This window comes from Eleutherodactylus coqui, chromosome 9 (assembly GCF_035609145.1).
Source record: "Eleutherodactylus coqui strain aEleCoq1 chromosome 9, aEleCoq1.hap1, whole genome shotgun sequence".
Taxonomy (NCBI): Eukaryota; Metazoa; Chordata; class Amphibia; order Anura; family Eleutherodactylidae; genus Eleutherodactylus; species Eleutherodactylus coqui.
This window is the reverse complement of record NC_089845.1, coordinates 99,296,215-99,313,658: the sequence shown is the minus strand read 5'-3', so window position 1 is coordinate 99,313,658 and position 17,444 is coordinate 99,296,215. Positions and strand designations below refer to the sequence as shown.

The following is a 17,444-nucleotide window of genomic DNA, read 5'->3' as shown; positions in this document are numbered from 1 at the left end:
TGCTTGTGTACAGGAGTCCTTTTGGCTTCATACTATAGATTAACGGAGTGCCGTCACATGGTGCTCCTATTCAGCACCGTGCAATTACGAAAGGGTCCCTAAACATAGTCTAATACTAATGAGCTTGAACAGAGCACACAGATTCCCTACTGGTTATTCCTATGATACCACCATACGGCACTATATTAAGGAGGTATTCTGCTCTGAAAAGGGATGTCTGGGTCTGAAACCATTGATGACCTATCAATAGTTCATTATCGGAATTCCACCACTTGGGACACTTGGCGATAAGCTGTCTCCTAGCCAGTTGTCAGTGTGGATGGAGCCAGAAGCTAACAGACTCTTTACACATTGCAGCTTCCCGAGTAATGTAATGCACATTGTGTACCGAGCTGTCAGTTTCTGTCTCCATCCACACTGACAGCAGGTTGGATAACAACTGATCGCCAAGGGTCCTAAGTAGTGGACCTCCACTGATCAACTATTGTTGACCAATCTATCCCAAGGATAGCTCACATTAACTTGACTCTTAACACATTAAATGCACAATTGCACCAACTTTTAACTTGACTTTTTCAATGATTTTTGTTGTGTTACGTGTCAATTTCAAGTTTGCTGCAGCTGTACGCATAGTCCTCATGCCCACGGCCGGGTCGGATTCCGACTGCGAAATCTTGCAGCGGAATCAGGCCCTGTGCCCTGGCAGTGACCCCCGCATAGTTGTCAGTTGTCTTCAACTCTGCTCTGGTGTGCCATCACACATGCATAGTGCAGACAGTCGCGCCGGCAATGATGCGGATCCGCCACGACTCACAGCGGGACGGACCGCTTCTATTGACTGCTATGGAAGCCGTCCGGGTGAGCCTGTGTGAAGCTCGCACTAGAATAGGACATGCTGCGATTTTCCATGTCCTATGGGGAGTATTGCATGTCCTATAGGGGATCCAGAGGCGAACACTCCCTCCGTCCGGAGGCGAACACTCCCTCCGGATCCTGCAGTGCAAAATACGTCCGTGGGCATTGGGCCTTAATGCTTTGAGAGTCAAGTTAACATGTGCTAGGTCCGTAGATCAGGCCTAGATATCCCTTTCAAAGCAGTGTTTCTAGAAGAGAACACCGTACCTCCGTTTTGTGTCATCCGATTGAACATACTACAGTTTTCTTTAAAAGCGGAGGCACAATAAGTTACAGTAATGTCCATGGACTTCAGTGGGTGCCATATTACGGCTCCATACAGCTCGGAACGTTTTTTTAGAGCCGTAAGATGGGAGCATGCACGAGCACACATATTGATAAATACTGAGCATATTTTACTTATTACACGATGTAAACTCATAGTATATAACACTGATATGATGCATTTACTTCTGGTTAGGGTGGTTCTGCTTATTGTGTTCCCACTAACAACAGGTTTTGACTGCAACCCTACTAATCTACATGGCTACTCCCTTTCCTTAGTTTCTCCTCAAGCTGTAGTTATTAGTCTTGAACAGTTTTTTTTTCTATGAGAAACCTTGGTTTACCAGGTATAAGTGCAAATTAGATCTGAAGGACTTCTGTTCACTGAAAATTCTTTGCAGGATCCAAGAGAATAAGTGACAGTGAAGTGTCTGACTATGACTGCGATGATGGAGTCGGGGTTGTGTCAGGTAAGAGTTATGAAACTTTGTAATCTGCTTATCTTAAAGTCCGTTGAAGGACCTGGATGTTTAGCTGGAGCTTGATCCCTTCAGATTTGATATATACGGGGTCATGTGTAAAACTAGGTAGAGGAAACCTTTGCCTTAGGCACAAGGAGCCTTCTGAGTGCAGGTTCTTCAGTGAATACAACAAACTTAATGTAGGAGATGGCTCTGTAATATGTATTCTACACCCTGTCCTGTCTCTAATTAACATTCAAATACACTTACCAGACTAATGTAAGCAATATCGACTGGCACATCTCTTCCAGACTTTAGTCTGTTTTTTACTTATGCAAGAAAATGCACCCTGTATGTTCACTGATGTTTCAGTAGAGTCAGTGCCGGCCTTAGGTTAGATGGCACCTTGAGAAGACTTTTCTTTTACCGCATCTCTCTTTTTCTTTCTCTCTCTTTTTCTCTTTCGCTCTCTCTTTCTTTCTCTCTCACATATAAGACACTGCAGCATGCAGATAATCTGGCCGGGCCATCATAAAACGGGATGTTGTATGTTGAATCTGTTTCTAATTACAATGTGTCGGGATAGACCCTCATAGGTAGAGAATATTCTATACTGAGGCCACTGTAATTTGAGGGACCGCTGTATTTGACGAGGCGTTTATATCAGTTGATAGGTATGCACTCCATCAGTATTAGTTCAGCCTAGGTTGGCCAAAGATCAATCGCTGATTTGTAGTATTAACGCATAAATCAAATAGTCATTCTGTTAAAGCCAGTCTGAAATCTTTTGTGGCTTTACCCTCAATATCCAAACCCACATAAGCATGGCCTCCCACACTCATTCTACTCCCACTTCCACCTTATCCTACCAAAAATAATTGGACACCTGATCAAGAATCATAAGTAGTATTTATTTCCATATGTTGTTAAAACTTAGTGAGGCTGCTTTGGTCCTAATGACATTGGAAAGTCTCCGTGGCATAATTTCAACTAACATCTGATACACCTCAGCTGGTATTTCTCTCCATTCATCCGGCAAACGTCTGACAAGTTCTCTCAGAGATGATGGACGCTGTTCATATTTCCTGACCTTATATTCCAGTTCGTTCCCAAACACATTCAGGAGGGTTCAGATCGGGACTCTCTGTATGCCAGTCCAATCTTGGGACATCCATATCCTCAAACCAATGTAAAACAGCATTGCATTTGTGACAAAGCGCGTTGTCGTGTTGGAAGTTTTACCGACCATTAGCAGAGTATTGCCAAATTGTCGGCAGCACATTATTGTCTACAATGTCAGCGTACACCTCTGTGTTCATGGTTCTTGTCATTACAACCAACGGACTGAGACCATGCCACTTGAAACATCCCCAGACCATAACGGAACCTCCTCCGTGCTTAACTGTTGGCACAACATACTCAGGCAAACAGTGTTCCCCAGGATCTTCCACACCAGGTATATCCATCTGATGTTAAGACGGAGTAACTTGATTCGTCACTCCATAGAACGATGCTCCTTGCACCATTGCAGAAGGGCCGATTCATCTTCTTTGAAAGAACTTATCAGTCATTTGTAGGATGGATGGAGGGAAATACTAGTTGAAGTGTATCAGATGTTAGTAGAGAATATCATTGTTATTAGGAGCCACACTAAGTGTTAATATATGGAAATAAATGCTACTTTTGAGTTTTGCTCGTGTCCAATTACTTTTGGTAGGATCGTGTTCCGTTTGCTGATATTCCATGCATATTGCAGTCCCGGGTTTTTTTCATTTAGCATTAACCAAATTGATTATATTTCTGTTCTTTTTACAGATTTTCGACACAATGGTCGCGATATGCAGAGTTCAACATTATCCGTTCCAGAGCAGGTCATGTCCTCAAATCACTGTTCCCGGTCAGGATCCCTCCATGTAGATAGTATAGGTCGGACTAGATCCTGGTCTCCTAGTGTTCCGCCTCCCCAAAGGTATTGCCTGTTGCTTAAAAGAAAACCTTTACTTTCATTGCTACCTTGCGGAATTTTACTATTGGGAACGTATAAACTTTAGACCGTTTTCAACACATGCATCTGTTACCTGTTAACTCTATATTTTCTAGCATTACAGAAAGTTGGTTGCACTTATGGCTAATTCAGTGAAGAACCTCGAAGTGTATGATAGGTGTTACTGAATTTCCTCTTTTGTAGAGTACAAGATATCATTGTTGCAGGTTACATTTTGCCTTGTGATTACATGCTTCTGGTAATACTGAGTTTCTGCCGTACTACTAAACATGGTAATTTCTGAAAACCGTGGTTTCCAACCAGAAGAGATACGTTCTTCAACATATTACAACCAGTTGGTCAGCAACACAGGTCGGACACTTGGAAGGGCAATAACTACCAGTATAGTAGATACGCAAGTCAACACTATAAAGACACCTTCTGTGGCTCTTCTGTAGTAGAATTTCAAGATGTCTGCTTCTGACCGTCCATACAAATAGGAGAAAACTTTAAATGATACTTAGAATTTGTCTTTGGATGACACTTTAAAAAACATCCCCTCTAAAAACGCTAAATTGCCAGGTCACATTCTACAACCATAGACCTCAATGGTAGTAGATGTCCATACATCTTTATGTTAGTTTCCAATATTGTTCTCTCTTGAGGAGATTCGGCTGCATAGTCAAATTCTACAAGAAAGTTAGGAAAATGGCCTTTGGCTTGACAAATTAAGGCGACCCTCCGGGCTGGGAGAAGCTAAGATGGCCGAACTGCTTCTCTGACTTCCTGATGCACGCTATTCATAGCATGCATTGGTGTTCTAAGACACTACATGCTGTTCTGACTGGACAGCACTGCTCATGTGGTTAATTAAAGCAGGTGTAGTATCTTAGGGCTCGCTCACATGAGAGTATTTTGGCAGCGTATTATGCATGTAATATGCAGTGATTTACATTGGGCCATTCAGATCTGCGTTTTTCACACATGCTTGTTCTTCTCTTCTGTTCCTCTGATCCTCCAGTTTTAGGCCCTGTTTTGGGACATCTGAGTTGGCTGAGCAATTTTTTAAGTACCTAAAGCACATTGAGCATTGCTCTCTTATTGGACATTGCTGATCACCTGAACAGGTCTGGCCAATCAGAAAGCAGGTATAGTTTATTGGTAGTATAACAGCAGCCGAAAATAGGGCCTAGAAACAACAGTTCAGAGGAATGGCCAATAAGAATAACTGCAGGTAATATACGCCACCGCCTCTGGTCTTGGGACAGAAGTTTGTCCCTCTAGTGGACGGACGCTTTATGTAATTTGAGCCATAAGTCTTCAGTTTCTCTATGGGCTAATTTCCAAAATATATCTTAAGCATGGACATTTAACAAGGCAGGTAACCATAGTGTTGCTGGAGTTCCATTTTCCTATACTTGTCTTGGACTCATTTAGGATTTGACCGTGTGTTTCTCCTCCACGCACCATATACAACTCAACGGAGGACTCTCTATATACTTTTACCTCCCACTGTGTTTGGTGGTGAGCTGTTGACGCTTACTTGTCTCTATAGATATTTTACACATTAGTCTGGTGCTGCCTATATGTGCACAGGGTGTCTGTACCTACCATGACTTTCTAGTCACAGAAGACCTATTTTTATGGTCCTTCAGCTACTGCCAGATCAAGAGATGCTGCCTAATATCCATATATTACTCTTTGCTTGTTGGGAACTCATGCCGCTCTGGTAGAGGTGAAATGGTAAGTGTCTTATTTGTTCATAAGGGAGCAAAAAAAAACAAATTAAATGGAAATATAGAGAACCTGGCATAGTCTGGTTAGTATTTATGCTACATATGATGTATGTAATATGTGTTTTATGGTACATATAATATATATAGAATATGTACTATGGAGCCTGGTACAGGAAGACGTTTCGAGATGCCGCAAAATTTTTTCTTCCTTTCCTTTTAAGTTTATGCAAATGTGCACATTTTGCAATGAACAATGGTCCTTGGAGTAGATTGTTACACTTGCAAAGGCCGAGGTAGTGGTTGATAGATCGGATTCTGCTGTTTTGAAATCTTCCCAGGCACAAGTTGTAGGATAGATATAAAATGCATGCATAATATTTTTTTATTGGCTCCTGTCTTGTTGAATTGCTACTGTGTGTCACAATATGTTATCTGCCTGTTACGCCATCCTTTGTCTCTGTCATGTTCTGGAAACAGAATTGTGGCGCGTTGATATTTCTTCTATATGAAGTGGTCTCTGCCTGGCCTGGGTATAAATATAGGCTACTTAGAGCAGGCATTATACTTACACGATATGGCTGTAGTTTAAATGGGTTATTTGGGTTGGACAATAATTAGGAGCCCCTTAAAGAGGTTTTCCAGGACTACCAGATTGATAACGTGTTCTCAAGATAAAGCATTAATATCTGATTGGTGGGGGTCCACTGATTGTGGTCCCTGCCAATCAGCTGTTAAAAGTAGCCAAAGTGCCACTATCACTTCACTGTATACCAGGCACAGTGTAATACATTTCATAGTGGCTGTGCTTGGTATTGCAGCTTAGTCCCATTCACGTGAAGTGGACTGAGCTGCTCTCAGGCCATGTGGCAAATAAATGTGACACCACATTCTGTTCAGTTCTGCAGACTGTTCAATCAGCTGATCGGTGGGGTCCTAATTGAGAGACCCCACTAATCTGATATTGATAACCTATCCTAAGGATAGGTCGTGAATATTTCAGTCCTGGAAAACCCCTTTAAATTGTCACTAACCTTTCAACAAACTTTGTATAAATCAGTTTTACAGGCAAATAAGAAACTTTGTAATAGATCCTATCAGAGAAAAATACTTATTCCTCCACTTATCAAGCTCCTTTCCTCCTCCCCTTCTAAGCTGTTCACTCACTCTGAATTATTTCCTGCTAAGTCCATCTTGGTAGACAAGACGGACTAACAGCTCAGTTCAGGTTGCATTCTGTCTGTAGAGGTCTATGGAGAGGAGAGGGAGGAAGAAGGAGCGAATCTGAGAAAAGCAGGGGGACACACACAGAGATGATGCCGCAGCTAATGGGGAGTGTTTTACTGTTGCCCAGCTACTAGAATCACATCTACACTGCTCAGTACTGTACAAGTCTGTAATGACCTCCATTCTTCTGCTTAAGGCTTAGCTCACACAAGCGTGTCGGTACAGTATATTCCATGCATGGGTCTTGCTCACATAATATGCTATAGCAATCTGCCATAGACGGCCATATTGCAGCTCACACGACTTGCGCAAAATACACGCACAAAAAAAAAATCGCACCATGTCTTATCTTGGCACGTATTACACCTGCTAAGATAGGGGAGCATAATCTCCTCTTCTCTATTTGTGCAGTCTATGAGAGGCATCAAAGCAGCTAGTTTACACCCACCATCTCAGGGAAGACTGACAATTAGAGATGCAGTACAGACTGCAGAGGTGAAAACTAGTGGAAAATGTAGGATACAAGTTATATAACAGCCATAAATAGTGTTATTCCTCATGTACACACATGACAGCTTCTTCTGAAAAGTTACCTGAAAGTGCAGGTACGATTTAAGATAAACTTATCATTGGTTGATTCATTGATTGCTGGGGCCTTCACAATGATTTGCAATTAACAGGGAAATCACAGTGTAAGGGTGCGGGCAGACGAGCGCATAAACGGCACGTTTTTGCGACCAAACGTATATACGTGACCATCTGAGGCAATGGTTTCGAATGTATTCGTTCACATGGGCGATTTTACAGCGCGTAAAAACGGCAATTCGAAAAAAAACCGAACATATGCGACCGAAATACGCGCCAACGCATATTCGATAGCCGAAAAGACCGTTTGCAAAGTAGGAACAAACGAACATACGCTTTCAAGCTCTGGTCGTGATCGGTGAAAAACGATCGCTCGGGCGATTTTACGTTGCGCTCGTGCGAACGTAAATACGCCTACGCTCGTCTGCCCGCACCCTAACTTCCTATAGTTTCTGCAATGCTGCTGAAGGCAAACTAACTTTTACGGGGGTACACATTGGAATCAGGGTTTCCCCTGCTTGGGGCCTTCTTTTGCTTGGCTCATCCATATATTGCATGCTCGTACAAGAAGGTGCATTTGAACTGCAACATGTAATACTACATTTCCCCTTTAGTGGCCGCTGCAGAACAAGTGAGCAGCCAATTTCGACTTCCCTTAGCAAGGTCAGGTGTTTGCTGAAGATCTCGATCGGCGGGATTAATTGATATTTGCAGCTTCTTTCATATTACAAGATTTGTCTGTAACCATCGAAAGTGTATCCATCACCAACAAACACACATTCAGTCCCTAAGAACTAGTGACATCTGTATTACACACAGTTCCTCTTGATTTAGTAATAGCACCAGTTCCTTGTTCCATACTGTAGACAGTTATCGATGATATTGCTTAGAGAGACTGTCTCCATTGTATAGGTAACAGCTATACGCTGCCTATATACATAATACGGGTGTGCAGTGATAACTATAGTATAAGAAGCTGTGCAGGCATCATTACTCTGGAACTGACAAGCTTCCCTTTCTTTCAGTAGGAGTTTGGAACAGGGACCAAGAGCGACAAGATCTGGCCCTGCACATTACAATTTCATGGGCAGAGTGGAAAGACATCGTGTATTAGATAACCACTACTCCCCAAACAGAGAAAGGTAACTAAAGAACATAGTAGAGGCCTTGAATAGAGAATATACTAGTGAGGGCTAGAGATTAAGTCTAATACAAATCACCAGACCTTTTTATGATTGTTCTGTGCTTATAATCTGCATACAAATGTAGCAGAGCTGGGATCGCCAGCTGTAGCAGAGCTGAGTTTATCATTTGGTACAACACATTTTGATATCATGTGTAATATGTTATTTTATATAGGACTATAGGTAAGCCTAAGCATGCACAAACTAAGTGGTCAATAACAAGTTCTGCTACATCTGTATGCTTTGCTCTGCATGCATAGCACATTGATCTCTATTATAGCAATATCATGTACAAACAATAGTTGTATTGCAGAGGAATAGTGATAGTTATGACACTATATAAACTGGGTTTGTATTCATTTCACACTGTAATGTGGTGTAATTATTAGCACTTACCATAAGGGTGGATACACACCTACGCTTTCCTGCTTTGTTCGGGGATCAGGAAAGGGGGATCCGAACGGTTCCGTATCAGGATGAAATGGAACAGTGTCGAATGGACCCCATTGATTATAATGCGGTCGGTTCGGTTTCCACTCAGCTGCCCGGCTTTTGAACGGAAGAAAAAGCGCTGCATGCAGTGGTATTTTGATCCGGATCTGTGACGGAGTTTCCAACGCAGATGTGAAACTGGCCTAATTCATTATTGTAGACCATAACTATAAATACTGGAAGTAATGCAGGCAGGAGCAATCCAAAACGATTTGTTTAATTGCTAGGTGAACCTCATCATTTTTCTTAAGCAAAGTGATTTTGCAAATACCAAGAGTGAATTTAAGGTCTCGTTCACACGAGCGTGCTTTTCACGCTCTAATAGCATTGCTAAAAATCGCATCACACTCGGCAGAAAATAGCATGAATGGGTGATTTCCAGCTATTAAGTCTCAAGCTTAATGAGCAGTGAAATTACCCATTCACACGATAAGGAGCTGCACGTTGCGTGTTATCCAATAGGAGTCCATGGAAACTCCTGCGCAGCACGCACCAAAGATAAGTCAGGTCCTATCTTTTTTCGCAGCATGGACCTTAGATGCGAGCTTTGCGCACGCATGTTCTATCTTTGTTAGATGCAAGCTTTTGTGCGCCTAAAATTCCTTCACGTGAATGCTTCCATAGGAAACCATTGGTTCTATTAGATGCAATGTTTTCACTAATCTGTGCTAAAACCACGCTCGTGTGAAAGAGGCCTAAAGGCTATGGACACTTTGGGATGTAGCGGGGCACATTTTTTTTACTTAATAGTATGTATTTTGGGCTGACAGTCATTTTTGCAATAGGATTTAATGAAAACATTTGCACTGTTTATCTTCTGTACCTTCTGCGTATCAATGCATATAGACACTGCAGTCTATGGGCTCATGTCCACGGACGGATTTGACTTGTGGAATCCGCACAGGTCAGCCGCGTGGAAGATCCGCAAATCAAGCCACCGCCCCGGAATAGATGGGCATTCCCCAATTATGTTAAAGCATGCGGATTTGTTTTGCAGACCTCTTGGTCCGGAAAATAAATCGCAGCATGCTCCATTTTGCTGCAAATTCCACACAGACAGCTTCCATTGAGGTCAATGGAAGCCGTCTGATCTGCTGCCCATCCGCAATCTAATTGCGGGAAAGCAGGAGTTCAAAAAAGGAAAATGTACTGCGCATGCGTGCGCCCCCCCCCCAGACGGCATTTCCGCACGCATCCGCAGTGAAAATGAAAAATGATCCAGACAGGACACAGGAGACCCGCACAGGTAAATATGTGTCCTCCGCCGTGGGCAGGGTGGAATTCCACTGCGGGTTCCCGCATGCGGAATCTGACCCCTCCCGTGGACATGATGCCTAAGTCCTTGTAGACAAGCCAATTTTTGTTTGAGCGAGCGAGTGATATCACTGCTAGTTTGCTATTGTGCAGCCTGTTTAGACAGCAGACACATCGTTGGCTCATTCAAACAAGAATCGTTCAGTCGTTCAGTTTTTCACATTCCCTGTGTAAGTGGCTGAGAGGACTAAACGAGCGCTGTTTAAAGCGAACCATAAGTGAACGAGTCAACGAGAATTCTTACACCTCTTAGGCTGCTCTCACACAGGCGCTTTTTACCGCGATAATTGTTCCGTCTAAAAGGACCCGAAGTCTCAATAGAAGGTCCATTCCTGTGAAGACTCAATAGGATAGCCATCAGTGTGCTGGACTGATGACTTGGTTTTAAGCCTTTATCTCTCCTCTCCTGCATGAGGTTATTAGCTAATTTATTACCATAAAAAGGGTTTATCTTATTAGCTGATAAAAAGTGCAGGAGAGAAGAGATAAGGGCTTCATCAGTTCAGCACACTGACGGATCCCAAAATCAGGGCCCTTTTACACGGGACAACTATCGGCCGAAAATATCGTTCAAACAAGCAATTTTAAGTGATAGTTGTCCCATTTAAACATGTGACCCAACAGGATAGTGAGCAAGAAATCGCTTATTAGTTGCTAGTTTCTTTGTTTCATCCCACTGAAACACAATAACTCGTGAGTTCTCGCTTATCAAAAACAAGTAGTCGTTCAACTAAAAATGATAGTCAACCCAAAATAGATGCATTTCAGTGAAAAAAAAAATTCCACCCTTGAAAGACTATGGACACCTTTGATGGTAAAGAATGATTTCTGCATATGTTAGTGATTGCCTTTAGTTAGAAAAGTAGCATCAAGTTTCAAGCTGCAATCTTCATTTGTCTTCAGACCTCTTTATATGAAGTTTATAACTTGCTCTTAGTTTCAGAATTTTCTCATGTGGGTATGATCCTCCCAGCAATGCAAACTGGATGTGAGGTGTTTTTTTTATCCAGGATGCTGCTGCCTTCACTAGCTTCCCTGTATAAGCAGAGGTTCATTCCTGCATTCCTCCTACAACCCATGAGTGATCTCATTTGGCTTGTGCTGCCAAACACTGATGCTGAGGAGTGTGTGAGTCCCTCTTCCCATGTAGAGTTCGCCATGGTGGTTCTGCTTCCCCTCTACACTCATACACAGCCTGTGTGAACTCATCTCGCATCAAATTGCCTTGTGTGTATTTTCCCTCCTATCTACAGCCTGTGTGATCTGCCTTCTTCGATACCTTGGATCCTCTCCCACCTTCCCTACTCTCGAGTGTTTGGCCAGTAGTTACTCCTCTCAACTCTCTAACACACCCTGAATGTGTTTTCAATAGACAGATGAGAACAGGGCCCCTTTACACGGATTGACTTGTTGGGCGCAGATACCCAACAGGTTGTGCCGTGATTATTATTCGTGTGCCTTTAGGGCCAATAAATCATTCGGTGCAAATGCATGCTTCGACTGAATGACTAACGAGAATTTGTTCACTTCTCATTCGTTGTTCAGTTTCTGTATGCAGAAAACTGAACAACGGATTGGCCCGTGTAAGTAGACAGTCGTTAACTTATGGCCGACTGTCTGCTTACTGTGAATGGAAGCGGACAGGCCAGAATGATCCTGGGACCACTCCACCTACATTCAGTTAGCGATGTTCATTCCTGTGTGAAGCACAGGAATCATCATCACTGGGACAACCTGTCAGGCATCTGCGCCCAACAAGTCATCCCTCGTAAAAGTGCTCTTGCACACATAGGAATGAGCATAAACAATTTATCGGCCCATGTAAAAGGGCCCTAAGACACTGCCAGACACCTCTAGTGACAATTTATTGTTTCTCCCATGAAAAAAGGGTAGGGTATGTTCACATCCAACAGCCTAAACCTTCTTTCTCACTGCATTTGCCATTGGGGTTGAATCCAGATATCACCATACACATTTAGATGGTTGGCCAGTCTCGCCAAAGTCAGTGGACCATGTCAATGTTCATTTAATGTGAATTGGCATCTTAACACTAAAAGCAGGGAAAGGGAGGGCAAAAACAACCAGGAGCAGTGTACTGTCAGATCTACATGAGAAGCAACGGGGCAGTCCGTTATGTGAAGAAGTAACACAGACTCTACAGCAGCAGAATGGTGGGAAATGTTTAATGAAGTCTTTTTAGAAAGTTGTTTAATTTTATGTTTCAGAAGCAAATATTCAATGAAAAAAAAATAGTTCAAAGGTGTCCATAGCCTTCAAATTCCTCAAAGATAAAAATGATATTTTTAAACACAGTGCATTCTTGTTCCTAAAGGTAGTGCAACCAAATTTTTAGTTTAAGGATGCAGACATACTTGTAACAGCCCCTGTTTGGGCTAAATTTTTGAGGTTTTTGCAGGTAAAAACTGTTGTTTATCTGCAGACTTGGCAAATATTAATAGTTGGGACAGCTTGTGACCATATCTCAGCCAAACAACAGCCACTAGATGTGTCTGTGACCTAAGGAGGCAGTTCTTTTTTAAAAGGCCACTCCGGCTAAAATACATGTTTTCCCTCCCTGCCTCCTTCACCTTATTGCCTGTCACACTCTGGAGGTCTCTTCTGTATATTGCAGCCACTTCCATACACTCCATCCTCTTGTCTGATGCTTAACAGCTACCATCTTCATAGTGAGATAATGTATCAGCACAGTATTATCTGAGGCTATATAATCTCTGCCTGCTGGGAGACAGTTTAATAATCATTACCTTCTATATTCACCTAAATAAGCTGCAGAGCATAAGTATACAGTCAGAAGGAAGAGTTGTGATCTCCTCTATTATACTTGTGTGACAGGAGCTGTGGGATCATTGTTAGTAACTGAGATAGGAGTTCCTAATTTTACTAGTTTCAGGCATTGTAAACCCAAGTAGAACTGGGCTGGTCAGAAAGAAATAACTAAGGTAACACTTGTTCACTAATATATACTTGGGGGATAGCTACATAATGAATGAATAAAAAGAAAATCATTGGAGTGGCCTTTTAAGTAAGTAAATCAATTAAAAGGAGGTTGTCGTTTTATGTTTACTTTAACTAGTCAGTTGGAAACTCCAATATACGCATCTTACTAATATAGACATGCTACAAATTCAGCATCTATTTTTTACATTGTGAAGCACTGCCCCATTGTCACTAACGCCTTCTCTACAGAATGCCTGGTACAGCTATACTAAACATGGCTGCAGATGGAGGGGCGTGTAACCAGACACATCTACTAGCCTCCTCCATTGAAAAATATTATGCATTTGCTAGTTTCCTACATCCAGTGTGTTTCAATGGAGGAGACCGGTGGAGTGTCTGATCACGTGTCCTTCTATCTGCAGCCAAGAACAGGAAAGCTGTGCCACACGGTTCATTGAAAGGACATAAAGATGAGGAGTGGCGCTTCACAATGTAATAGATGTCACTAAACTTGTAATAAGTTAAAATAAACATATAGTGGTCAACCCCTTTAGTAATAATTAAAGAGGTTATCCCACTAAAAACATTTAGCACCTGTCCACAGGATAGGTGATAAATGTATGATCGCTTGAGGTCCAACTACTGGGACCCCAGCGATAACATAGGCAGCGCACCCTGACTCCTCCAGAGGAATGGAGCAATGTTAGGCATTGTTGATTAACACTCAATTTACTTCTATCGAAATGAGGGAGAGCCGAGCCAATCATCAATGCATCTGGGGGATGTTCTTCAGATTTGTGGGTTTTCCAGCACTCAGACACCAGCGATCATATATCTATCACTTAGGCCGCCTGCAGACGGCCAGGTCGGATCCCGCTGCAAGAATTCTCGCAGCGGGATGCGGACCCTTGCCCCTGCACAGCCCTGTGGCTCACCCACTGCCGGCGTCTCCTCTGCTTTGTGATGTGCCGGCTGCCGCTCAGCCAGCGCATGCGCAGAGTGGAGGCGGCCTGTTACCAGTGACATTTCTGTGCGGGCCTCTGCGAAACCCGCACAGAAATAGAACATGCCGCGATTTGTTTTGCCGCGCATGTTTTCACGCGGACAAATAATGGCTGTGAGCATAGGATTGCATTATCTAATACAATCCTATGCAAATGAGCACGGGTGGAAATTCCGCAGGGAATCCCGACGCGGAATTTCCGCCCGTGTGTAATGGGCCTTATCCTGAGACTAGGTGATAAGTGTTTTTGGTGGGATAACTCCTTTAACCCTTTATGGACTAGGCTGTTTTGTATCTTTAGGACCAGCCACTTTTTAGGGATTTTACCCATGTGGTGGTTTAACTGCCCTATTATTTTTGCTACATTTTTTTTTCTGTAACATATAGAGCTATTTTTTAAATATCATTTTCACTGTCTTTTTTTTCTGTTTTTTAGTTTTATTGGGGATAAAAAGCTAAAAAAAAATATATTTTTTAAAATTTATAGTTATTTATTTTTTTAATTAGTATATTTACGCTAAGATAAAGTATGGGAATGGGTTCCTCATTTTGTTTTGGACATTTTTATATATAATATGTATAATTTTGGTTTACAGAGCGCATACGGCGATGGTTTTGGTTGGCGTCGGTTTTGGGTCATTTTTTTTTATGTATATATTTTTATTTTATTCTGTAATTTTGTTTTACTTATTTATGTTTTTTTTTTTATTTGACATTCTTCCAATGTAGCTGGGGCATCCATAGGAGCCCCAGTTACAGGGGAAAACATCCCCTGTAGTGACAATATTGACTGGCAGAGCTGATCAAGGTCTTCTACGACCCTGCAGCTCTGCTGCACCATGGAATCCCAGCGGTCACGTAACTGCTGGCTCGTGTAGTGGAAGTTATACTTCCACTTTCACTCTTTAGGACATAGCACTCATTGAGTGCTGTGTACTCGGGAAAGGAGAAGGCAGAAAGGGTTAAAAACCCCTCCTGCCGTCTCCTCCAGGTTGTCAGCTATGACTAACAGCTGACAATCCGACATGCTTCTGATTGATTGCAGGAGCAGAGGCTTTAACCCCCCCCCCCTGCTGTATTTTTACTATCGGCTGGGTTTAAAGCCCAGGACCAAGCACCGTAAATGTACTGTGCTTGGTCTTTAATGGGTTAAAAAACTGTTGGTGTGACTAATATTCAATAAGAGCAGACAACTGGAAAGAGGTAAATAATTTTCACAGCAATGTAACATATGTAGAAAATTTGTATAACTTCAGTTACAGCATCGCAAGTATTAGCTGGCAGACGATTTGATAGTTGGCACAGTGTTTTGCCACGTTAGTGGGCAAGTCGGCTAGATTGTTCTGCGTGAATATACATAAATGGTCGTGTAGGTATCTAAGAAGATATATGATGCTGTGAACTACGTCCAGTATGCAGATTGTAGCTCATGAAGAGAAGTCCTTTCCTTTATCCGGTATCACCTCTTGTCTTGTCACCCTACCTTGACTCCCAGGTATACCTTCTCAACATCACTTGTAAACGGTATTGTTCTCCCTACCCTGTGGTCCCACCATGATTCTGATTTATGCTTCATATCCTGCACTTATCGACCACTTCAATATCTCAATGTTCTTGTTTTTTTTGCCACCTCTCTAGTCATTATCTCACACTACCTCGCACCAGATTCAGTCAGTCCTTTGACCATCATCTAAGAGAACCAAGGTATAAATTTTGTGTGTTAAGTCATCCAAGTGTGGTGCCTGTGCACATGCTGTGTGTCCGAGTACGGGGACAGAGGAACACCAATCTTGTGTGTTGCAGCCTCCTTTCAGGATTAAGTTCATCCTTTGTAGAAACCCTTTAGGGTAGAGCTAGACAGCTTGTGCCTGGAGAGACTAATATCAAATGATAGAGATTTGTTTTTGATTTGATTTGTGCAACCTTATGTTTCTCTCCAACTTTACAACTGCTGGAGAAAATGTGTTACCCAGATGAAACCATGCATGGTTAATGTGGAGATATAATGCATTACACTTATTGTGCCTTCCTATACACTATCTTACCAAAAATAATTGAACACTCGAACAAGATTCATAAGTAGAATTTTTTTTACATATGTTAAAATTTGGTGTGGATCCTTTGGCCCTAATGATAATGGGTACTCTTCGTGGCACACTTTCTGGTAATATCTGATACACTTGTACTGGTATTTCATTTCATTCCCCAAACATCTGGCGAGTCCTCTCGAGGTACATCTGTCTGTCTACAAAGGTGCAAGGAGTGTCATCATTGGACATTTGAGCAATGGAAGAATGGTCTAGGGAGTGAAGAATCGCGCTACTTCATCTTCAAATTAGATGGACGTTCCTGGGGGTGGAAGAGCCTGGGGAATGTTGTGCCAGCAGTTAAGCAAGGCAGAGGTTCCTTTTATGGTCTGGAGATGTTTTTTATGACATGGCCTCGGTCCATTTGTTGTAGTGGCAAGAACCATGAACATAAAGGTGTACCTTGACATTCTACACAATGTGCTGCAGACAATGTGGTAATACAATAAGAATGGTCAGCAATACTTCCAACTAAACAACGCACTTGGTTATAAATCTGACGCTATTTTACATTGGTTAGGATATGGATGTTCCACGATTTGACTGGCTGCACAGAGTCCAGACCTGAACCCTACTGAATGTCTCTGGGAGAGAACGTGTTGGATGTTTGCAGGATGAATAGAGAGAAATACCAGCTGAAGTGTATCAGACTTTGATAGAAAGTATGCCACGTAGAGTATCCAATGGCATCATCACTGGATTAATCCCTTAAAAAACATAACTTTTATTAATACTCAAAATAAGATTAAAAATTTTTAGAAGACCGGGCAAGAACAAGACAAAACAAAACACAAAGAACTCCACCGCCCCACCACACAGCCCACAGGAATGATGGGTTTCAAATGAAATCCCCCCATAAAATACAGTATGGGCCGGGGGGTATGTCCCCCAGTTATGGTAGGGAAATAACAAACACCATTTAGATGTGTAGTACGGTCTACACTTAATGATTAACCACCTATTCTAGCGAGTGGTTTCTTTAATGAGGTCTACGAAGATGTAAGTCGAGACCCCTCCCTATTTCGAAACAAGAGTGACTGTGCAGGAATGGTGCTAGTGGAAACTAGTAATGACCACTATCCTAACAAAGCACAGCACTTTGTTGGGATAGTGTTCATTACTAGTTTCCACTAGCACTATTCCTGCACAGTCACTCTCGTCTCGAAATAGGGAGGGGAAAGTCACGTTCCATGAGGGGTCTCGACTTACATCTTTGTAGACCTCATCTTTGAAAGTG

General features: G+C 42.3%; 1 protein-coding gene across 3 annotated transcripts in view; it reads left to right on the top strand.

Annotated features, from left to right (window-relative positions):
- The window catches only part of RIMS2 (regulating synaptic membrane exocytosis 2), a 690,919-nt gene that overhangs the window by 493,838 nt on the left and 179,637 nt on the right, over positions 1–17,444 (top strand). For all 3 annotated transcript variants that reach the window (XM_066578097.1, XM_066578099.1, XM_066578100.1), the window contains 3 exons: positions 1,581–1,649; positions 3,456–3,609; positions 8,195–8,311. In XM_066578097.1, the coding sequence (XP_066434194.1) occupies positions 1,581–1,649; positions 3,456–3,609; positions 8,195–8,311 (340 nt within the window). The remainder of the gene's footprint in view (positions 1–1,580; positions 1,650–3,455; positions 3,610–8,194; positions 8,312–17,444) is intronic.